The sequence below is a fragment of the Brienomyrus brachyistius genome, chromosome 1 (assembly GCF_023856365.1).
Source record: "Brienomyrus brachyistius isolate T26 chromosome 1, BBRACH_0.4, whole genome shotgun sequence".
NCBI classification, from domain to species: domain Eukaryota; kingdom Metazoa; phylum Chordata; class Actinopteri; order Osteoglossiformes; family Mormyridae; genus Brienomyrus; species Brienomyrus brachyistius.
The window spans coordinates 46,175,410-46,200,768 of NC_064533.1; the positions used below are offsets into that span (position 1 = coordinate 46,175,410).

The 25,359-nt window shown below is 44.1% G+C and overlaps 1 protein-coding gene across 2 annotated transcripts in view; it reads right to left on the bottom strand.

The window, feature by feature from the left end:
* vwa8 (von Willebrand factor A domain containing 8) overlaps positions 1–25,359 on the bottom strand; it is a 74,134-nt gene continuing 48,775 nt past the window's right edge. For both annotated transcript variants that reach the window (XM_049009544.1, XM_049009537.1), the window contains 8 exons: positions 13,859–13,967; positions 12,644–12,800; positions 9,092–9,200; positions 7,026–7,151; positions 5,470–5,628; positions 2,349–2,447; positions 1,435–1,673; positions 1–612 (listed from right to left, as the gene is read on the bottom strand). In XM_049009544.1, the coding sequence (XP_048865501.1) occupies positions 504–612; positions 1,435–1,673; positions 2,349–2,447; positions 5,470–5,628; positions 7,026–7,151; positions 9,092–9,200; positions 12,644–12,800; positions 13,859–13,967 (1,107 nt within the window). In that variant the 3' untranslated portion in view covers positions 1–503. The remainder of the gene's footprint in view (positions 613–1,434; positions 1,674–2,348; positions 2,448–5,469; positions 5,629–7,025; positions 7,152–9,091; positions 9,201–12,643; positions 12,801–13,858; positions 13,968–25,359) is intronic.

The window sequence follows — 25,359 nt, forward strand, 5'->3', positions numbered from 1 at the left end:
TTACAGGGCGAGCTGGCAGAAGAGAATTTGCATGATTAATTCATTGTTTGATACATTTTTGCAGCTTGCATTGTTTATCTTAAAGTACATACAATAAAATAATACAAAGTTGGACAATATTTACACACAATACAGAAAAAGAATGCATGTTTCAGTCTCGATATGTATCAGTAACACAAGGAGTAAATTTCTAATGGTTTGAAAATTATATAATTTAATACATTTCAATTAATGTTGAAAGTTAATTGCAAAACAGAGAACTAAACTATTTTTATTCATTTAGGCCTGGTAGTAACTTCAACGACACCTGGCACTTCTGTATCAACAACGAAAATCCTGATAAAGTCAAAAATATCAGAAAGGTAACTGAAAGACTTCTCCATAAGAGATTACTGCACATCCGTCAAGGCAGGTAACTCATACTGCAGTGGTACGGCCGACTTCGGTGGGTGTGGCCTTTAGCTTAGAGGTAGTAAGGACCACAGGAAGGGGGCGGGGCCTTATCAGGCACTGGACAGCATGGTGGAGGTGAAGATCTGTTGCAGGATTTGGGGGATCTCCTTTGTATCCATGGCGACGAACGACCGTCCTGCCGGCAACGTTTTCTGGAGCCTAGCGATGGAAAAGAACGCCCCCCCCCGGGCCAAAAAAAAAACCCATTACCATTGCAAATGTCCGATCACACACAGCCCCCCTTCAACTTCTCTATGAGGAGACAATGGCTGTCATTCATGGAGGTGCCTTTGTAGGACAGAACGCCAGAAGCAATGCACTGCTAGAGAAAAAGATCTGAAAGCTGTATGTCAGTCTGGCTGTTCAGGAACACAATGCCTCTCTCCCTACAAAGCACATTCATTAATGTCATTTTTCCCTTTAAGAGCAACACATATGTATAAAAAAGAGGTGTCAGTTAAGACATAGCTAGCCCAGAAGACAAAGATCGCAGCTTTAAATGTATTAGTCTGCATTAGTGTGCAATGCTACACCCAAACGCTCCTATGTTAGCATAACATTGTTAGCAATCGGAAGATGAAGTTTGTGAAACTGGGAAATACAAAAAGAGGATGTCACAATATGTCTGCAATGCACTTACAGCCTTCAAGAGATCTGTTTTCAAAGTGCCAAATCGCAGAAAGTCAAGAATGGTGATTGAGAAACGCTCATTATGTTCCAACACTGCTTCCCTCATTGTTGTGGAGCTAAACTAGCGGAAAATCAGGAGCGGTGTAATTATAGATAAGCTTTTAAACAATGCCTGAGCATCTTTCTGGAAAGGGGTTGCACGGAGCGCAGTAATTGGCACGTTCCGGGGCGGAAAAGCTAAGAGTTTCCTATTTCTATCGACGGCATTTTTGACATTTTGCCGTAACCTCACACAAATCTGGCGTCTTGTTGAGTGTGCCTTGAAAGTGGGCGGCCGCACGGGTCACTCACCTCTCAGCCTGGTCGCCCAGGGACCCGATGAAGATAGCGAAGGCGTTAACTTGTGGGTCGCTTGTTAGCGTTTGGGCGAAGCGGTCGGGCCTGATGCCGTAGCGCTCCAGGTTGGCGTCGCTCAGGACGATTACAAAGTGCTCGTCAGCCTCCTCCCGGGACAGCTCCTTGATGGCGTGCTCCGTGCCCTCCAAGGTGTAGTCCCCACTCATGCAGAACTGAGAGTGAGCATGCATGGTCTGGGGAGTGCAGGAAGGTGGCGGGAAGACACTGTTAGTAAACAATCGATCTCTGAATGGAGCTAATGACACCAACAATGGGGCCGGCGCTTCTAGGCCTAGTGCTCTTTTGTAGATAACGCTTAAACTGACCTTCATCTGTAAATATCCTGCTGTATAAGTGGAACAGAGAATGTAATTGCTTTATTTGTATTTTATGGAAAAGTTCATTATTTCTTTTATTATCTAAAAATAATCACTTCTGGCAGCTCAGAGACCTCACCCCTTGCTTAACTCAAAGCAGGAGACTTCATGTCTCTTAGGAGAATTTGGAATGTCTAGATTTTACCTGGCTGTACATGAAAAAGACTACACAGAAACAAGGAGTGAGCGTGCACACACACACACACACACACACACACACACACACACACACACACACACACACACACACACACACATACATACATACAAACACACACACACAAACACACACACACACATACACTAACACACGCACGTGCGTATATGTCAGATAAACATATCTTTATGCATGCACACACACACTTTCACGCATATGCAGACGCACACACACTCAAGCACACACACATGCACACACAGACGCATGTACACACACACACACACAAACTCCTCAGTAAAGTCTGAGACTTAACCATTGCTCTTGCTTAAACTCACCTTCAGCACCTTCAGTCTCTCTTTGTTGTTCTTCGGGATCTTGTCACTTTTTACGAGCTCGATGTCAAATCCATCGCCTGAGTGGCCCACAATGTCATACTGTTGAACATACCAGCACAGAAAATTAAAAATTAAATACAAGACTTCTTATCCTTTCTCATTTTCAAAAAAGGGAATTATGATTTAAATTAGTTTGGATTAAGCAAACATTTTTTCCAGCCGAGTAACAGATGACACTTGCAAATCTCTGCCCTGCTTATATATGCAAAAATGTACACAATACAAAGTATCTTTGTAACTGCTAGGGACCAGATGTTCAATGATTCCCACACAGGATGTACCATCTTACATAATCAGGACTGGGATCTTCCACAATGTTCACTGGGCCAAACCCAGACACAGGAAATTACTACTTCTACTTAGGAATTACTAAATTACTAAATAATACAAAATATTATTAAATTCTAAATTACTATTGCTACTTAGGAAATTCCATCAGGCTTAATATTAATGAAGAAGACAACATATACCTCTATGGTTATCAGTGCTTACAAGATCTTAGTGAAATTCGTGTATTAGTGAGAAATCAGTGTATTGCCAATTAATGTACATCTGCTTTCATCTACACAAGGCATATTTTACACCACTGGGTTAAGATCTCTAGTCCTACTCGTACAAAAACACTGCTTCTTATCGAATATTAGTCAAGCAATTCCTAAAACGGCTCATTACACAACACAGCGGTGTGCAGAAAGAGATAAATGTTATTCAGCTACTCTAAACTCACAGTAATAGTTTAAGGAAGACATTAGAATTCAGCACATACACAAACTACAATCTGTAAGCACGCATTTATAGCAAGGCCAGAAACGAAGATATATTAATCATGAATTTCAAACAAATGCCGAAAAAAGAAAACCGAGAACTTTCAAAACAAAGTCAAGCATGATGTAAAGAAGTGTTGAGATCAGAAGAATATTTTTTTTTAAAGTTTCTGAATATCCTTGCTAGCAATCAGCAGGGAGGATGCCTGTAACTCCCACATATGGCTTAGATCAGTGATTCAGATTCAGCATCCACACAAATCAGTGAGTCCATTGGCTGCAACAGGTAAACGGAACAGCATTCAACAATAATTAGAACGCACCAATGGCAGGGGGATAGACAGAGGTCATTATGGAAAATAAGATAAAATAATGTCAAACCCTGTACAAAATTTCCAACATTTGTAGTCCCAGAGCTGTGTTTTACACCCAATATGCTACTACAAACACATCACAGCAGCAGCTAAGGCATGTAGTGGGAAGCTGGCTCCACTGAAAAGAGGCGTGTGCTGATATCACTTCAGATACGTCCCGGAGGAACTTTCAACCAACTAAAAATATAAACTGGGGCAAATTTTTCTTTCAGTGGGACAGTGATATAAAGAGTAAGGACAAGGCTGTGGAGGAGCAGCCTAAGAATAAGGACGTCCTTGAGAAGGTGAAGGTCCTGAAAGCAAGAGATAACCTACGCAAAGACTTTAACTGTGTCCATGAGAAATCCCACACAATATTAGAAATGAAGTGATGCTTTATTTTATTTTCCATGTCCATGTGTACGAGTACATGCAGGTACATTGGACTCTGGGGGGTTTTTCCCCCCAATATCCATGGTCAATATCTCTTCTTCTGCTTGGAACACACAGATATACTGTATATAGTTGGGAGTGAAGCTTGGGTCAGCCATTTAACCACACCCCCCCCCCCCCCCCCCCAGAGCACGAGAAAGGTTGTGCAGATCTATCAAAAACCAAGAGCAAAAACTCCACCAAGCATTGGCAGAAAGCTACCAAGAAACACTTTTAGTCTTTTTAAAAGTGTCGCATCCCAGCAGGCAGCGGGGGATACATGTTTATACAACTTTATGAGAGAATGGCACCTTGCCTCACCCCCGCCACTACGGTGGTTGACGGTGAAGCAGCGCTTGGGGCTGTGGAGACTAACAGGACACTGACTCACAGGACGGTTTGGAGAGCAGCCAGAACACCACCTGACAGCTGGGCGGCCTGCCTCCTACAGCTCCCCCTTACATAGTTACAAGCGTGTACTGCTGGGCAACAGCACTGCAGATCTGTGTGAAGCTTGAGGCATGTTGTAAGTCTTAGTACATGACTTATTTCCTCACATAGCGACCAGGGCTTTTATTTACCTAAGCCGCAGTAACAGGCCTTCATCCGAAGCAGGCTTGGATTAGAGGCAGGCCTTTACCTACCAAAGCCACAAAAATAACAGGCCTTCATCAGAGGCAGTATTGGATTAGAGGCAGGCATTTATTTCTCTGCATTACAGTGTAAGTCTGAACCTTGTAGCATACCAGGTACATTTATTGGCAATATTCTCTAAAGACAGGAAGTGTCTCTTAATATAAAAAGATAAATGCTATGAAAATGCTAAAAAAAATCATACCTGCCTAATCTTATGGATATTTTACTTTTTCTAACTAATTTTCCTGCCTCATTTTGATTTAACTGTTTTTATTTTATTGTGCAATGGGTATCAGAAAGGCACAGTTACAAATAAAATTATTATTATGTTTATATACTATTATTATGTTTACAGTATTATTACATAATTTATGTTTAATAATTTTTTTCTTCAGTCTGCTCTGTTTACTTTTTGTTTCGTTGTTCCTGGTTACATCAGAAACTCCAGAATGAAATGTGATTCATTTTACAGCTGCGGTGGTTACATCAGTGGGGCTGAGACTGGTCAAACTGGGAATAGGAGGCCAGGCCTCTGCTCAGTGGACCACGGGTCTGAGTCAGCTCCTCTGGCAGAGCATGGTAACGGCATCCCCATGGCGATTCTCCTAAACATGCTGTGCTGTGTTGGGGATATCGCGTCAGCAAATCACCCTGTGGTTTCGCGCCTCAACAGGGATGTCCCCGACTTTGTTTATGTGACCGGTCTTAGTAACAGCACCATTGCCACGGTAACAGGACTCCTTTTGTTTGCTATTTGGTCCCTGTCGGCAGGGACCTTAAAGAGTATGATATGGGTGGCAAATGGAAGAGATGCACCCGGGGGCACCTCGCTAGTGAAGCTGGTATGGGTGGGAGGTGAACTGGGGCATTGCTCACTTTGAACCTGTGCTCGTAGTTCTCCAGGGCCTCCATCACCATGCAGACAGCCTCCATGGAACGTTCCAGGCGGCCGTCGACCCCGTTGAAGCGGTACATGCTGCCTGACACGTCGGCCAGGAGCCTGAGTCGCTTGGGTTTCTGCTGTGGGGTGCCAAGCTGGACACAGAGTGCACACGGTCAAGAAGACATACAGTCAGACACGAGTAACACTGAGTAACATAAGCACAAATGGTCAAGAAGACATACTGTCAGACACGAGTAACACTGAGTAACTCAAGCACAAATGGTCAAGAAGGCATACTGTCAGACACGAGTAACACTGAGTAACATAAGCACAAATGGTCAAGAAGGCATAGGTCAGACACGTGCAACACAGAGTAATACAAGTGCAGGTGGTCAAGAACACGTTTGTATACAGACACGCAGCACGTATGCGGTCATATGCCGAGTATACAAAGAATAACACAAGCACACACAGTCAGGCACAGAAAACAGCTCCTAGTCAGGAGACTCAAGCAAACATACACATGATCCAACACACAAATCAATCTGCACACTACTTATGGTATTTGTGGATACGTCTGGAACTTGTGGTTTATTAATAAACCCATCATAGCTTATTTTGGCTGTAAGCATCCACCCATCCCTGAGGGGTCCTAGTGATACAGGTGAGGTGGATGTAACTAGATCAGGCAGGCCTGCAGAGGCATGCAGCAGAATGATGCCTCTGAGGGCTGAAAGCCCAGCTTTGTGGCTCTCTTAGGGCAGTTTGGGATGCCCCGTCATTTAATCATGAGCCGAGTTTAAAAGTGCCGCTTGTGCCACAGCCGGCCAGCGTAGCACTCAGCAAACATCTGTAATCTCCCCAGAGAAAAGAACTGAACCCCGCAAGAGGGGGCCAAGAATGGCAGGTATGTGAGCACGTCAAAGCAAATTATTCATCCTAAAGGACAGGCTTATCCTGACTGGCTCTTATTAAAGGCCGATCTAGGCCTTGGCAGGTATTTAATTAGCAAGTTTCGTTCAATGCAATCTACCATGACATAATTATTCTTTGATAATTAAATGAATTCAGCTTTGGAATTTGCATCATCGCAGCACAAAAACAGATATTTGTTTCTACGGTTAATGCAAAGCAGATGATCACAAGATGACTTAATCCAAACACGCAATTCCAGCTTTTGTTTCAAATTTCTCTCCTTTGGGCTTTACTTCAAAAAACTGCCAAATGGCTGGGATTATCGGGCATTGTGAGGCAATGTGTTTAAAGGAAACTTTTTGTACTTTTGGTCTCTAGGTGATCTAAAGCATTAGTAAATTTTTCAGCATTCAACACAAAGCCTGGAATGTTCTGTGGACTATGCAGCTAAACAGAAACACAGGTTAAACATCCATGCAATATTTATTCATATAGGAGATTATCGAAATCTGGGTCCGAGCACAGAGAGACACACACATATGGAGTCTGGCAGACAAACACTGTTACACACGTCAGCCAGCTGCACATTCTGGTCTCTGATCAGATGACACAGCGCTGTGAGCGCATCCCTCACCTCAGGCTCCAGCTCTCCCCGCCGTTTATAGATGGCCTTCTCGCCCGTCAAGCCGTCGATGATCTTTGCATCGTCCAGTTCTCCTAAAGCCTGGTTTTTGAGCCACTGTCTCTCCTTACCCTTGGCCTGCAAGGCCACACATCAAAAGCATCATTAGCATGAGCAAATAACAAACACATAGCACTATTTCATCCATTTCCCATGACTGCTTCTCCAAGACCATGCTGGGGCAAGGCCAAACCCAGTGACCTGAGCGCAGCCTCATTCCACTGAGCCACAGTGGTTTAATCAGGAGCATCGAGGCCTCATGATTCCAGTTCTGGGGGTTTGATCCACAACCCCAGCTGGATGTAGAGTTTACACATGGGGAGTTTCTCCAGCAGCATTTTACAGATCAATAACATACAGGTAGGTGAATTTGTGTCTCTACGTGGCGTCTGCCCATAATGTGAGTGTTTGTGTGTGTGTAAGTGTGAGAGCGCCCTTGCAGGATGCAAAGAATGACAAAAAGGAAGATAACGTGGAGTTTTTGTTCCCTATTTCTCATAAAATTAGAACAGGAAAAATGAACTGAAAAACATACTATTCCTTCACCGTTCTGCTGAGGTTACGCTATCTGGATATAGCCATTTCTCAGCACTGTTGCCATCTACATCACACAGTGTATGCCCCCTATTACAGCTAAAAATAAACAGACCATAAGCAAGGTTACTCAATCATAGGCTACCTAAAGCTCACAGGTTTAACACAGGAGAGGTGTAGTGTCTGGACATGCATAAATACAAACACAAAAATCTCTAGCCATACCTTAGGCATGTTGTTGTATGTTTAAAGGTTAAAGAACTTTATAGTACTATTTCAGGATGAAGTATGAGGACTGAAGTTACAATTTCAGACGTAATTACAGCAAAGGCCCACTGGCATGATGTCACTTACTTCCTGTTATAGTGTATCATAGAGGGAAATGACTTGACTCACAAATTTAACTGCACATATAATATGTCTATTTTTATTTCACCCTCAGTAGTGCTCAGAAGTACAAAACTCCACTTTGTATATGTGTGAGGTCAAGGGTGTTGGGGTGGGGGGGTTGAGGTCTCCCCCCACTTTGTGATTATTGGGGGGGGGGGGGGTTACAGCCCCATCCTCGAATAATTTACCCCCTTTTGAGAGTGTGTGTAGTTTTGGCTGCTACCACAGTAAAGTAAGTGAACAGATTACAGATCAACAGTCTTACGACAGCATGAAGCATTCTGGGTTTTTGGTGTTATGACGCATTCCGTGCTAAAGAATCTCGCACTCTTGTTGTTTGCGTTTTCCCCTGCGGAGGAGTCTAGCGCTCAGTCTTCAAAGCTAATTCAACTCAGGTGTGGAGGTGAAGTCATATCTTTTCACGGTCTAGCTGGAAATGAGTCAAAAAAGACCCGAGTTGGCATATGTTTAGACAGCAGCGTCTCTCTCTGAGCCACAGATGAGCATGAAGGGATGTGAACATTGAAGGGATGTGAATGCTTTGTTCTGACTGCTGGTTCTGGCAGATGAAATGCTTATAAAGTTTAAGGTCTGGCATAAGAAGCAAAGGGGACCAGACAGGCTGCTCCATGGCACAGGCCTGCATGCCAGCTTGCACCACAAATGTGATCAACTTTCAGCTTGACACCATCCTGCCAAAAGCAACACCTGCTTCCCCTTGGAGTGACAGAGTGTGCGCACTCCCTTTGAGCACTTCTACTTTAAAGTCTTGAGAGGCTAGATAGGAAAAACCCAGCATCCACAGTCCAACCCAACTAGCTCCTTCCAGCTAACTCTCTCCACATACAACGTAGTCCAACGTTCCACTGCGCTACAATGACTTAACACATGACACATCTAACCATGCCCTTCCTCTACAGAGGTCACAGGAAGCTTCTTTGGGTGAAAAGTTGAACCAAGCATGTGTAATCAGGGTTGGGAACAGCACCGAATGGCAAGGCGTGAGATGTGACGGCTTTCACCGCGAGGGAGAAACTGTTCTCCATGCAGGGCGGTTTACCACAGCAGCCCTGGGGGTTGGGCTGAAGTAATACCTGCAGACTGTCCAAGATGATCCGCAAAGACTGGACTTGCCGCCGGACCGCCCCCGAGAAGCGCTCGTATGTGGATGCGTCGTACTCACTCATCTGGATCTCCTGCAGTCTACAGAGCATGAAGGGAACAAAAGAAACACCCTTCATACTGCCAGTCTGTGAAACCTGACTGCCATGCTGGAAGAAAATATCTGATCCCAAAGCCAGTTTCTGTGACATGAGAATGATCCCATTGGTCAAGAAAAGGCTGTTCTGCTGGTCATTATGTATTTCTTAGTGGACACTTATGAATGGACACTTACAAGCAAACTCTTACAATTGGACACTTACGAATGGACACTTACAAGCAAACTCTTACAAGTGGACACTTACAATTGGACACTTACAAGTGGACACTTACAAGAAAACACTTACAAGTGGTTACTTACAAGTGTATGCCTTACAAGGGACTTATAAAAGAATCAATCAATAAAACAATTTTGTTTTTTACTTGTTATTAATTAAGTATCTACAGGCAGCACTTCTTGTCCTCTTCCTGTCCTCCTGTCCTTCCTGTCCTCTGCCCACCACCCAGAAGCAGAACAATGCACTAAACCTTGGAACCCAAGAGCAGATGGGATAATCCCCTCTCTTCTCCACTGGCAGCCACAACCTGGATAAACATGGGTGGAAGTTAAACTGCACCATACCTATATTGCTGCAGGTCCCTGGGATAATTTCTGAATTGACACATGTGAATCAGAGTGTGTCATTTGCAGAAAGATCCACTAAGTTGCTTCAGAGGTGGGTGGAATCTCTCACTACATTGCTACTTTATTTTCAATAGATATTTACTCTCAACCGACTGAGCTTTCTATCCTGTTATATGGGAAGCCAAATAAGGTAAACAATAGGTAATTTGGTGTAGGCTGTTATGGGGGCCATAGCTAGGAATTCTAGACCACTTGACAAAATTTCACCTTCCCAGGCTGAACCTCAATTTTATGTGTTCAAGGCCCCTGTACACTACTGGGCCCCCTAAAACTGCCAGGATATCCATGCCCTCTACTGCCCAGGAAGCTGAATTTTACTATTTAAAATCCTGCTGTAGTCTTGAGCCAGGATGTTAATCTGAATTGCTCTTGTAAAATATCCATCTCTATAAATTCTAAAATGTTATGCCTCCAAGTTAAAAGCAGCAGCTTAAATAATTTTTAATAATAATTCTGCCAAAAAAGACACTCTCAGATTACTGAGCTGTATGGAAAAAGTTACTCAAACAGGAGACATAGACAATATTCAGCGGATTGAATGATGAAACAAATCAGATTCTTCTTGCGTTACTTCAGAGGGAACTGGCTGCTGTCATTTTCTCCAGGAATGTGGAGGAGCCTGGTGGCGGTGGGGTGGGTTGGGGTGTCCAACGCGGCCTGGCAAGTTTGGCTAGGCGTCGTAATGTTGGTTGGCTTTGGTCCACATGACACAGAAGCCAGGAGGAAACACGGCAGGTCTAACAGTCGCAATTTTACCCAAAACACCATCACTTCTCTAGAATAGCAGAGCTGCGTCATCCAGTCCATAATACTGTCCAGGACGAATGGAAATTGCACGTATATGTAGCACTTTTCATGATACCCAAAACTATACAAAAGCAATGGGGAGCCACTTCAACCACGTGTGGTTGGATAATGTGACATCAGCCATTCTGCCCCAGTAGACTCACCACACTGCAGCTAACGTGGTGAAGGGGCAGGACAGAATTCACCGATTTGATTTAGGGAATGACCAGGAGGGCAGATTTGAAAGGGTCATAGTGGGCAATTTAGGCAGGGCAATATGGTACCTAAAGGTCTCATTCGAAGGACGGTACCATTGTTACAGCACAGTGTCCCCATCACTGCACTGGGGCATTGAGATCCACAATGACCACAGGATGGGCTAACCTATTTCCAACTGAAACCCAGCCTCCCTAGCTGGCCTCCCATCCAAGTATGGCCAGACCCAAACCTGCTCGGCTTCAGGTGAATTACCCAATCTGAACTGCAGGTGGTGTACCTGCTTGAGTAGGACAACCAGCTAACAAAATAAAGCGTGACACTTTAGACGGAACCCTCATTCCCCTCCTCTGTGGCCCTTTTAACACCTTCCTGTTGTGACTCCGGGACCCTCATCGTGCTCCCCTGTCTCAGTAGGGATGAAAGGGGGCTTATTGACATCGCAAAACTGAAAACCAGGCTGCACAAATGAAGAACGCAGGTGGTTATTGTAGCTCTTAGGGACTGTCTGTAGAGAACCGGGTGAACACACACCGAAGGCAGATAAGAAACCGCTTCCTTGCGTGTCCCCTATTGATAACAGCGATATGAAGAAGGAAGGCTGAGGGACAGAACAGACATCACGGTAGCATGAACTCAGCGTTAGCATCTGCTAACAGCACAATGTAACGGAGAAATATACAATTCAGTGAAACCAGGGACAGCTTCAGTCACTGTCTTCTGCATTCAGCTCTGCTGAAGGATGTGGAATAATATACATTTCCAGTTTTTCAGAATTCTGTTTGTATGCTGCACACTTTTAAATTTGTTTACACTATATTTACTTGTTTGCAATCTTCGCACCTTTGTTCTGGACTAATGTGCATTTGTCTGTGCTCTATGTATCTTACGTATGTATGCGCAAGAATTCCCCCTGGAAGCAGTAAAGTTCATGTAATCTAATCGAATCAGTTCCTACTGGTTTATTTTCTATACACATTTTAAAGGGGACGTCCCTCAAGTATGCAGGCATTTGTAAATTTCTGGGTACAGTGAAATAGAGCCGTCTTGGCCATCGGCCATCTGTGTCACATGGTAGCAGACAGTACCCAAGACAGACAGGCAGCGGGGAGAGGAACTTCAAAGAGGCTTCAGAAGAGGGCCCCCCGCAGCAAACAGAGCAGGTGAAGCAGTGCGGGGTGGTGGGGGAATGTGGGCAGTGTTGGGGTGGAGGACTGTCTCGGGCACCCCGTCTGGGGAACAGAGGCCGCCTTCATGGCGGGTCAGAGGGGGTGCACTCCGACGCTCGTCCCTGGGCCCCGAAGTCATGCAGCCTGCCCTGTGAATTATCGCATTCATCGCGTCTGGCCCAGTGCATACTTGGCATTTTTGCATGTAGTCAGGCCGTAAAAGCCTTCAGTGCAAACCCAAATCTCCCCTCCGTTTGCAGGGGGCCAGCCATATTAACCTGCACTGCGTGGCCCCCGCTGAGTGCCGCACAGGGTGTTTAACAGCTGGAAATGTTTTCATAACACAAAGATCCAGCATCCCACAGACACTTAATGGGAAACCGTGATATCGGACTTGGAATGCAGCTGTATCTATGGACTGTACTGGGTCACACAACTAACACGGAGGTGATGTGTGGCTCAGCAGGTCTATGATCCGAAGGTCCCCGGTTCGAACAGCAGTGTCGACAGAGTGATTTTACCATTGGGCCCTTAATCCCCAATGGCACCAGCCCCTTCACAATTGTAAGTTGCTCTGGATAAAAGTGTCTGCTGAATGACTGAGTTTGGCATGGAGGAGATTCCTGTACCTTTCTTTAAAAGCCTTTTGGGCCATCTCCCGTGCTGCCCTCTTCACCTCCTCCGGAACAGCGTCTTTCTCAGCCTCTGACACCTGGAACACCGTGTGGCCGGCATCCAGGCGGTAAGGGCCACCCATCCCCCCGAGCCCGGCCGTGTCTCTGCCCCCTACAGGGGAACAAAGGAAGTCACCCGACAAAATATAATTATAGATTGCAGCAAAAAATAAAATTGCTGACATCCTGCAAAAAATGATATTGAAACCATAGAAAATCTTATTTAGCAAAGAGAATTTGCAAAATAATTTAGAATATAGCCCTATTCAGGTGGGATTAGTTTTACCTAAGGGTGGTTTGATATGTGGTTTGACTGGCCGATTCAGACGGGATATGAAATATGTGCAATTTCCCCAAATTACCAAAAATGAGGAGTACTGGTAGCTCAGGAATTGATTGGGGGGGAGGAGGTGTATATTTTGCCGATCGCAATCGACCGGTTGGACACCAATGAAATAAAGCATTATCCGTGAATCATCTCCTGCCATCGACCTGGAAACGTGCCGAGGTCATCGGACAGGTTGATGCCTCTGGTATGTAGGCTAAATCATGCCAGGGTTGGAGAAGAAAGACCAGCCCTCACAAGACCGGCCCACTGGGAAAATTCCAGAACTTCCTGATGGCCGGTCAATGCCAGCCAGAGATAGCGAGACGCTAACACCAGTTACAAAGCAAATGACAACAGAATTTTTATGACCTATCGCTTTAACATGCTGATCAAACACAATAAAAAGAGAACCTTCTCTTCCTTACCATACTTCAGCATACTCAGTTCTGCTGTACTACTCTGCGCCTACTCAAAGCCTTGCAGAGACTGTAGGTGTAGGTTGACATTTAGGTAGAAAGCTGAGTACCCAGTCAAGCTCTATTTTTAGCAAGTAAATGCTGTTTCCCGTTACAAAAAAGAGGTGTGTTATCACAGATATGACCTCATCACCTAGACGATAATTCGGACTGGAGAACTATTACCAAAGGAGGTTCATGTTCCCTAAAATACAGGGAACATGGGAATACACTCCTGAATTTTGTTTCTGGAGACTATGATAACAACAGACACGACAGATTCGGACTTGATTTAAATTATTTGCTTCAATTACATTCCATCCCCAGGAAAATCCCATCCCATACGATTACGGTTTATGGAACAATCTGTGTGGGAAGTCTACCAACCTGTGCCTCCCGCCCACTGGTTCCCTCCTACGTGGGGGGCATTCCTGGGGTCGACCTTGCCGTGCTTTGGGGAGCTCACGTCCAACCCGCTGTCCCTCTGAATGGTAATCTGCGGCAGACATACAGTATAGAGCGATGAATAAATAATATTCTTACTAAAAGCCTCATAGAAAGTATGTGTGCAGGGGCGCAGGCCCATAATGACTTGGAGTAATGTGTCAGGGTTTGTACCACCAGAAGATTAAGTACCAAACTGAAGAAGCGCTTCCTTCTCCAAGCTACTGGCATTTCCAACAGCCACACTGCAACCACACTGCACAGTTACTGCACTTTATCAGTCACTAAATCAGCACACTGTCTTGTTTTTGCACTGCTTTTCTTACCGTGTTGATCTATCTGTTCTAATTTGAACTCTGTCTTTAGTCGTTTTGTAACCATGTGTGCTGAATGTGCCATCATTCCAAAGCAGCTGTCACACATGACCAATAAAGACCTTGAATCTTGAATCTAAGTTTAGAAGCCTAGCAATGGAAGACCCACAGGCCCTCATGCCCAACAGAGAATTCCATAAGGTTAAGTTCAGGGCAACAATCAGAGTCCAACAATGCAGGGCCTTGAATGTGAGCGAAGCACCACGATTATGAAGCACAGACACTCCGACACTGAAGCGAGTGCCGGTCTATGATGCACTGAAGCCTACATGCACAACGTTAAACATTCATTTGAGGTCAGCAGACACGTTAATCCAAAGTGAACAATTGTTAAAGCAGGTTCAGTCAGTCCTTAGGGCAATTAGGGGTTAGGAGCCTAGATCCGGAGCCCAACAGTGAACCTGCTCTGTTCAACATGGGACAACCTTCTAATCACATGCACACTGCTAAAACCCCCTTAGCCACACACTGTGCCCAATAATAAGGCTAATACAAGCCTTATATGTGCTAATATAACAGAGATTTCAAATGACAATGGTCAGACATCACCTAGAATTTCCATGTCTACTTTGTTGAATGTATAAGCCCTTTTGTTTTGGAATGCATTGTGTTTGCGGAATTCTACAAGTGATCCAGTGTCCGCAAAGTATTTAAACAGCATGGTCAGCAGATCGTCAGACGATCCATTTAGCATCAACAAGCACCACAGTAGGATTTACTGAGTCATCCATCCCACTGCTTGCACACTGTAATACACTGCAAAACGTTCTAAATATAAGGAACCTTCACATCACAATATCATCCAAATACCACTATAAAAATGGCCCCCCAAGTACTTTCAGAACGAGGACACCCACAGGAATATGAAATTCACCTGGTTGATCTCCCACTAGTACAATTGTTACATGAATCCAAAAGGTAACAGACTTGCGTGCTACACAAGACTCGAAATTTCACATAACAAATGACATAACTCTCGCTGGAGGCTGATTTGGGGAGGCACAGTATATAAACCAAGATTATTTATGAGTGTTACACCTGTTCCTCATTATTGATTGCATATGAACTGACGGGTCTTGTTTTTCCTTCCCCCTAGGAAACTTGTTAAGACTCCTGACACCAACCCTAAATCCTGAATCCTGTTATGGCTCCTCTGCTTCCTTCCGAAGCGCACACCCAAACTACCGCCAATCTGATCCTCTGTGTTTCATGCGCCTATTTTGTGCTCCGCTGGTCACGTCCCAGCCGCCATAAACCCTGAAAATGAAGGAATTTACCGGATCCCTGGTTCTGTTTGCAGTCCCAAAAGAGATAGGGAAGACATTTCTTACACTTTGTGTTTAAGGTCTTTGGATAATGATAATGCATCAGTCTGACCTCACCAAACACGTATGTTTAATATTGTCTTCTGTCTATGTTTCTAAAACAACCGCTATATTGTGAAGAGTAAATTAAAAGCCAAGGGTCCCTCTGATCTGGTTCAGGTACCATTTCTGTATGCTGTGATGAAGGTAAAATGCCTTTTGATGTGACCCCTCCCCCCTAGCATTCTACAGACCAGCACCGGGGATGGGGAACCCCTAGTACAATGCTGAAACGCTCACAGACCTGTTACATACCAACTGTAACCCACAGGGCACAAAACAACGCATCAAAACAGCAAGATTATTAAGTAAGGAAACAAAAGAAGCTCCGTATCGTGCGAACTCATGCGTAGTGTGGGGTAATCGACAGAGGCAAATATCTGGTTTCAGTGGAATTCCCCTTTAATAACATGGTTTTGTTGTGAGAAAAACATTAAATAACATCTAGGAGCAGAAATGCACTTCAGATCATTCCTTACTCTGTACGCACAATGATTACATCCCCGAACCCCTCGTAGTTTCCACTTTGCACTATGTTTGTGCAATTTTCTCCTGCTATGCGTGAATATTGTACATAGCCATACCATACTTACTGTATTCTTCCAGATACATCCAGATCTCCATATCCACATTTATATTCAAATATTCATATTTGATTTTTATCTAAGTGTTATCCTATGTGCTGTTACTGTGAGTTACCTCACCTTCAGGAAACACACGAGGAAGCATCATATTTTTACCCTGTATTGTACTGATACAAATGACAACAAACATTTTTTAATCCTTTGAATCCTTTAAAGAAGCGATGCAAAGATCACAAAGCAGAAAAGACGGCAGCGTCGGGATAATGCCACTGTGGTCCAGCATTCTACGGCATCCATACTTTCTTGCTACTTTCACTGCTTAGTTTATAGTTTATATAGATTATAATTTATACAGCTCTATTGTGAAGAATCAGTACAGTATTAAAGGACGAACGTGGTGATTTTTAAGCACAATCTATGTCTTCCTATTTCAGCCAACCCGAACTGAATACTCAACGTTGCACAATGTTTTAAAGTTATGCTAATTATTCCGTTCTGCAGTCTTTTTAAACACTATTGCTGTGTGTGATTCTTGCACTACGAGAGCCTGTTATCTCATTTCCTTGGGCAAGTGATAAGCAGACTGAAAAGAGCAGACTGATGTGACACAAATGTCTGCCCCTCAGTGACAATGACTGGCCAGATGAGGTCCTACAGTGTTTCATGTCGACCATGACCAGATCTATCAAGCTTTCACACCACTGCAGAATTTGTACCGGCTTTTGAAGGTATCAAAGTGCCTGAGAAAACACTAAGAGAGGTGTAGAACCTGCACGTTCCCGCAATGTCTTGTAGTCCTCGGAGTATGTGTCTCCGCTGTAGGCGCACAAAGACGCTCGCCACTCTGTCAGGTGGTTCAGCACCTCGTGCAGCATGTGATGGTGTGCCTGGCAGATTTTCAGCACGAGCGACACTGCTCACTATAATTAGTGCCCCTTACAGGAATAAAGCTACAACGCCTGAGCCATTTGATTGGCTCCCTGGCTGGACGGCCAATGAACTGCGCTGCTGTCACGCTGATGGTAAGTGCCTACACATACATGCAATAACAGGAACGCCAGCCGCAAAAAGAATACATTAGTACAACAATAGCAAGAACAGTAGCAGTTAAAAGTTTCACACGCCAACCCACAGAAAGGTTTAGTTGTAGTATTCTCTACATTTTACAATAATTCTAAATACATCAAAACTATAAAACAGCATATATGGATTATACACTGACCAAAAAGGCATTTAAAAAAGTTGCTGGGGGGGGGGGGGAGCAGCTCTGTGGGGTGGGATTCAGAAGGTTGCCGGTTCGAATCCCTGAGTCAGCAGAGCAATCCCACCACTGGGCCCTTGAGCAAGGCCCTTAACCCCAATTACTCCAGGGACTGGCTGACTCTACTGCCTCCTCTACGCCAGTTTCAGGTGGCCTCCTGGGATGCTGTTCCAGCTGTTATGAAGGAAGTCCCACATATATGCTGAGCTCTCATTGGCTACTTTTCCTTCATTCTCCCTTTCAAACTCCCCCAAAATCATTTCCACTGTGTTTAAGTCAGGTGGCCAGGTCATGTGTTGTGACACTATCACTCTCCTTTGTATGCATCTTGACGTGTTCAAACTATTCACCTGTATTGCATACGTTTATTTTTTAATCTGAATGCTAAAATCAGATTGTTTTAGTGCTACCTGTAATTTTGTGGGGTCAAGCATTCTTTAACCTTTGTCCTGTGTTAGTTTTCTGTTCCCATCTCCTGTGTTAGACGGGTCGGTGCCGACGCGAACACCAGAGCTGTTATAATCATGACCTGAGCATTTATAATTTAATAAATGCATTATTTTTTGTTTGTTTGTTTAAATAGAGGTTCCTGTCAAAGTCAATGCAGTGCACAAATTTATGTGGTGCTCTTATGCATTTAAACCTTACAAACAGGTCGGCGCTGACCCCAACACCATAGGAAGGTTAACGCCACGAGAAATGCCGTAATTATAATAAGAGTAACAAGCCGCCATGCATTTTTGTTATACAGCATTAATAGATAAAGGGGGTTAGGGGTGTTTGGGGGTGCATGTGATCTGTCCATGGACTGGTCAGTTCTGCTCTCTGGTAGTATTCAGTAGCTTTTGCTTAGTCATTTATTAGCTCCACTTAAGTTTGACAGTTAGCATAGATGGCTAGTTTTCCATGGCAAGTCCTGCTTGTAAGCACGTACGCAAGTGCACTTCTGGGATCTGGACCAGCGCCATACCAGTTCTGGGTTTGGTCACAGTTAATGGCCACACCCCTTTGAACGTCTGATCTGCTGCATGGTTAAAACACAGTACACTTGATATGACAAACGAGTGCGAACACAAAGCAAACACTACCCTGCTCATACTGAATTCTCGGCCGGAGGTCATACAGTTTGTCCTCTGACTGACTTTTAGGGACACACCTTTGTTTCACTTGCAGATATATTCCTCCTCTGGTAAGTAAGGTCACAGGGAGTGTGCCCCCCCCCCCCCCCCCCAAACACTGTCGGAAACTATTTCATTAAAACTTCCCACTACCCACTGGCTGGGTTAATGTTTAATAGTCTGTCTCGCCAAAGACCCTCTCTGAGCCACCTACTGCTCTCTTTCTGGTTAAACAAAATGCATCTCCACCAGGATCACCGTGTCCCCCATTGATTCTGTGAGCACATTGCTATGCATCTCCACCAGGATCACCGTGTCCCCCATTGATTCTGTGAGCACATTGCTATGCATCTCCGCCAGGATCACCGTGTCCCCCATTGATTCTGTCAGCACATTGCTATGCATCTCCACCAGGATCTCCATGTCCCCCATTGATTCTGTGAGCACATTGCTATGCATCTCCACCAGGATCTCCATGTCCCCCATTGATTCTGTGAGCACATTGCTATGCATCTCCACCAGGATCACCGTGTCCCCCATTGATTCTGTGAGCACATTGCTATGCATCTCCACCAGGATCACCGTGTCCCCCATTGATTCTGTGAGCACATTGCTATGCATCTCCACCAGGATCATCGTGTCCACAGTCCAAAGGCTAACCAGAACCTCTACACTGGCCATCGTGTATGACCATGTCCATGTATGTGCCCTGTGACGGACAGGCAGCCCAATGAAGGGCACCCTATGCTGCCTGGGACAGACTTCAGCCAAACCCAGTGACCCTAACTAAGAGAACTGCTTAGCAGACACATGGATTAATACTGTTACTAGCAGGCACTCATACTAAGGGAGCCTATACTATTTGAAATCTTTCAGATACAAATCTGTCTGCTTATATATAGAACCTGTTCTCTACTCCCCCCCCCCCCCCCCCCCCCCCCCCGCACATCTATATCCTCATCTAGCCGCACAGAGAATACATAAAACTAAAAATAAAAGAAAAATGTAGGACATACTGTTCCATAAAACGGATGTACTACGTTACCCTAGAGATTCCGCAGATTTACACTCCCTTTCGCAGACCAACACAGCCTTAGGAAGTAGTTACAACAGAGTAACAAGTTCCAGCTACGAGCCTGGAAATAAGAGCTAAATCACTCAGGGAGAAGGCGCCCTGGCTGCAGGGGGACAGAGCCGCCAAAAAGAGGTTACGTTTCACAGAGGAAACAATAAAGACGTCAGTATGGACACTATGATGTCCAACACTGCCGCCTGAAATGGCCTTAAAACTTTTACATGTGGGTTATTTTCTTTAAAATGACCCAGGGTTATGTCAGAACATGAGAAGCTGTGAACCTTGGTTTGTGTTTCTAATTTTCCTGATCTTAGGAGGCAAATAAGAGACTTCTGTGCTCCAGACACAGTGTAGCTTTATTATCTTTGATTACCAATACAGTTTTGGTACTAGTGAACTTTAAGTGCAGTGAGGGCGAGGCACTTGACCGCTGGCACAAAGAAACACTTAGTACAGTTACTTAAACAGTAAGTGTCACATATACCAAGAGATTAAGTGGATGTTTTTCTTTTTTCCCTGCAGGAGGAGCAGTGCTGAGCGATGTGGTCGGCAAAGAGCACGGCACAGCGGAGAGGGCGGAAAACGGGCCACCGCGGCATAATCGGCATGGCGGGAGGCTGGAGCGGAATGTGAGAAATTCCCCCCGCTTTCCGAATGTTGGTCCCGGCAAAGAGTCCCCCCACCCTCCTGAGTCTGGGCCAAAGTGTCAGGCACCTTGCAGAGAGCTGGACCGCAAAGCTCCGACAGACGGACCCAAAGGCAGCAGACTGACTCTGCGGAGAGGCCGGGCGGGGGGGCGGCCCTGCACGAGACGCAAGCATTCTCCATGTCTGTGAGTCCCCCCCCCCCCCCCCCCCCGGATCTTCAGCTATATGAACAAGCTGTCTAAGCACTTCACACAAACAACCAGCTGAAATGAAGCCGACTGGCCCCCGTTTACGTTTACGTGCAGATATAAAAAAGCGTTTTTATGTAACGCGGCACGGTTATAACGGTTGGTATAAAAATTAAGGATGCTCTGTACTGCGTTATAAAGGTATATGTAGCGCACTAGATGAAAGCTTCGTAAGGCAGTTATAATGCATAATAAACATGACTGTTATGCCTTCTTATAAATATATCAAAGCCATGTTTATAATGTTATTTGTGTGCATTATAATGCATTTTGAATGTTTTCATAAGTTACTAAAAAATAGCCTTAAGTAAAGCATTTTTCTTTTTTAACTTTTTTATTCATTTTATGTTATAGGTATATTTCTGTTTAGTGTTTATGTCTGACCTAAATAATCCTGCATGAGTACAGGGCGCACACTATGTACTAATACTCCATGTAGGTATTACTAATGTTCATTAAAGATGAACAAATTGTTACTTTATCTAAATAGTATTAAAACTGGGAAGTATTTGATGCTTTGTTTCATTTTATTTTGTTTCAGTTTCAGAAGCAATATTTATAGTTTTCGTTTAGTTATAGTTTTTCATTTTATTTTTGTGCATTATTTTATTTCAGTTTACAAAAATACTCTGTTATAGTTTTAGGTTAGATCAACAATAATAACCCTGATTCAGAGCTACATCTTTCAATTCTCTGAAGCTCGCGGGAAATTACATGCACATAGATCTCTAAACGGTGTAACATTTCATCAGATGGATATTAAGGGAAGGAATGCAGGAAGGACATCGACATAAAAACGCCACGCGCATTTACTCAGCAGCTGAGCCAGTTTTCATGAAGTTCTATACATCAGATTACATCCAGCGTTGCGTCCAGTAAATCTCGCACACAGATAATCATGCATCCCCATGGTATGCCCAGTTGGTGACCGATTTTCCCCAACGGGAAAGTGTTGACTGGGACTCAAACTGCGGAGCATTCCGGGTGGCCGAGGATGAGAGTGTGTGTTACGTGTCTGCTGCTCGTGGCCCCTGTGCGCGTGACATGGTGTCCTGTTCCATATGGAGGTTGTCATCCAACGCACATGACACACTGCTATCTGGCCGCATGTTTGGCCACTATATTCAGACCTGTATCCTCACGCTACGAATCGTCCCAATTTGTCATCTGAAGGCAATGGACAGAATGTTCCAGAAGTTTGTAAAAGGCAGTGCAGCTCCTATACTGTACTTACACCTACATCCCTCTGCTATTCATCATGCCCTGCTTATCCCATGCCAATATTAACCGCCCACCCCTTTCCACCTCATTTCCTACAGGGCCACATTCCAGACAGCTCGTCTAGGAGCTGTACACAGAAGAAAAGCACCTGTCTTTAAGGCCATGAAAACAAACAAACAGCATGAAGACAGACAGGGAATTCTGGTGTAAAGCTCTAAGCCACAGACACCAGTACTGGACTCTCCCTCCTGTAACAGCCACATTTGATGCTCTCCTTCATCGTACCATGTTCAAGTGTGATAATGACAGAGGGAGCCCACCGTCGGCAGACAGTTATACAGCGCGCAGTAGAAAACCGTTCCACCTACCTTCAGTCACTGTGTACGAAACACATCGATCAGACCTGTCATATTTTCACTGAGTAATCCAGACCACAATGTTCTTTGCTCCCATGTTTAGAAACACTGACAATACTACTTATATTTCTTTCCCTGTCAAAACACTTAGGATGTTTTTCTGTCATGGTCATTTTTAATCAAAAAGCTGACTAAACTGGAATAAGTCATAAAAACAGCAACTAAATGCGATGAGAGAAATGACTCAACAGGTGTCTGTGCTGTATCACATTTTTTGCTGTACACTACGTGGTGTATCGGTACTGTTTAATACACCACACCTGTATAGGGTGATATTTTTATCTAGGTTAGCAGTGAGGATGGGATCGTCTGCTGAATAAAGAGGATTTGATATTACAGCTGTTGCCTGGTTACGCATATCCGTGAACTGACAAGCATATTAATACAGGAGTTTACATACTGTCGGTCTTCATAGTGGTTAGGATGCTTGCCTCTGGACCAAGAGATCGTGGGTTTGAGTCCCACCTGGGGCATTACCATCATTGGGTCCCTGAGCAAGACCCTTAACCCCAACTTTCTCCAGGGGGACTGTCCCTGAATTAAGAAAAATGGAAGACGCTCTAGATAAGAACATCTGCTAAATGCTAAGTGCTAAAGTAGTTACTCATCGTAGCCGTAACTCAGCACCTCATCATCCCTGTTCCCGCATCTTTTTCTGAAGTTTCTTGTTATACCGCAACACCGGTGACAACACAGATCTGCATTTCTTTCGCTGTCTCTGACAGTTTCCTCCCAAACATCACGTACAGCGAACATCTGCTACCATGACAAATAAACACATTTATCAAGTCGAATAATCTAAACTCTGAGGGTAATTTATTATACCTTAAATTGCCGTATAATCACTACATTTTATATGGCGCTGTTGTCTTCACAAATTACAGAGTAATATATTTGTGCCTCACGTAGGCAGCAGAGTTACACAGTTTTCATTTTACTGATCATGTTGAGCTCAGACCCTTTAACTTTCACTCTGTGAACTTTGTAATTTGCTGTGATCCGTACACAACTTAGGAGAAGCTATAATCAACGCTGCAATACTGATGATGAACAAAATTAACCATTAAAATTAAAATTAACCAAACTCCAGCCGGTAAAACCTGGGGACTGATTGTCAGACCTCTAAGTGCACCTAGCAGAAACTAAACTTTATTATGCATATCAATAGTCTGCATTATCTTGCATCTTTAATAATATTTTGTAATATTCATTATTGATAAATAACATTCACAAAACACTGTAAGGATGAATACAAACTGAACTCCAAACACTGATGTAGTTCACGCTAGAAAGTCAGGGAAAAATAACTAAAAATGTAAATGCATTCTTTATCTGTCCTGCAGAAACTTTTCCCAAATTTTTCCAAACAATTTCCAAAACCAAATTCCAAAGATGTTATGTTCATCAGGAATAATGGAAACAATTTTTAACGTACTAGATTTAATTAAAGAAGAGGACGACTGGTTTCCGATGACAGCACTGAGAGACAAATGACAGCTCTGTATGACATCATAATGGACTTATTCATGAGGTCGACAGTGGGCTAAACTAGGGCTTCCTCCAGCACAATGAGCCCTTGGTGTAGGGAACTCTCAGGCACCCGCCCCCGTCTTTCGGGATTAACCAATCAGTGCGCAGAACTCGGTCTGCTCAGCCTACAAACTCGTGCCGTAAACTTTGACATTAGGTAGCGGCGTCAGTCTGCAGCAAAATCAGCCTGGGCATCATCAATCAATGTTAGTCAGCAGTTCCACATTTCTGGCCCAGCAATCAGCCACTCTGCCCACAGCAATACAATACCAACATCATCAGTCTGTTATGATCATAAATCAGCCCCTTTCAGCTCCCTCCTGGAATCCCCTCTAGCACAGTGAAATTTCACAGTCCAGCACAGAATCCGAATGGATTTTTAAACACCCGCCTATTTCATCACTCTCTTCCCATGGACTGGAAAAGGACCTTTAAGCTGGAATGACCTTTTAAATGCTTCTGGTGAACAGTTAGTCATGGAACTAAGCCTGTTCCCGGCTTTGCGAGTTGGGGTGTTGGTAGACCCCCAGCAGAGTCACTCTGCCTGGAAGAGGCATGGAGCAGAGGGCATCGAAAGTCCAAGTCACTTATTTACGAACCAGTCTGGAACACTAAAAGGGCAAATGATCCTTCCAACTGCCAGATTGGTACTATACAACATCTGACAGGGAAATGAATTATAAATCAACCAAGGAAGTGCTTAAATGACAGATAAATGACATTACGGCAGACATCGCAGATGAATGTTACTTACGATTTTTCTCAAGTCAATCGTACTGATTTGTCCCTTCATACCAGCTGAATAAAAACACAAAGGCATGTGTTTACTGCATTAAGGGGAAGCCAGATTTAATCTGCAAATCCAACCCTGCTAGATGGCCTGATTTCTGACAACTACCTTTCAGTCCGTTCCCTCTCATTAACTATAAATAACAGGACATAAATTGCGTTCAGTTAACTAAGCCAAGGCAAAGCTACAAGAAGTAAACAGTTAAATCAAAAATATAGCGATGTTTCCTGAGTTTTTCCGAGATATTTATAGCAAGCAAATCCAGGATGTACCGGGCCATGACCCAGGTGTGAAAGAGGGTTAGTCTAAACTGACCCACTGTATGAATAGACAAAACTCAAGAACATTTCACAAACTAGTCCGAACTGGTATAGAGCAAAAACTGAATTTGTAACCCTAACCCATCAATGTCCCTGCTGATATTTGAGCAGTGTTGTGTGATTGCTTCAGTAAATAAACATTTGCAAATATTGATATAAATTATCCTTAAATCTTTTGTTCCTGCACTTTGGGCGACCATGTCGGGAAATTAGCAACATGAAAAGACACTAATGAGATTGCTAAGTTAAGTAAATTGCTTTGGCTCATTTAAGTGAATAACTAAAAAAAATGCTGCTTTAAATGGAGCTGAGGTTTGGAAAAACAAGTCAGTGAAAATATGTGTGTGAAGCCAGAGAGGAAATAACATGTGGGAAAAACAGACAGGGTGTGACTGAAGTGGGGGGGGGGGGCACTCTGGGGGGGGGCACTCTGGGTGGGGGGGGGGGGGGGCACGAATGCAAAGTGTCCCAAAAATTACTGCTGCACAAATAAGAA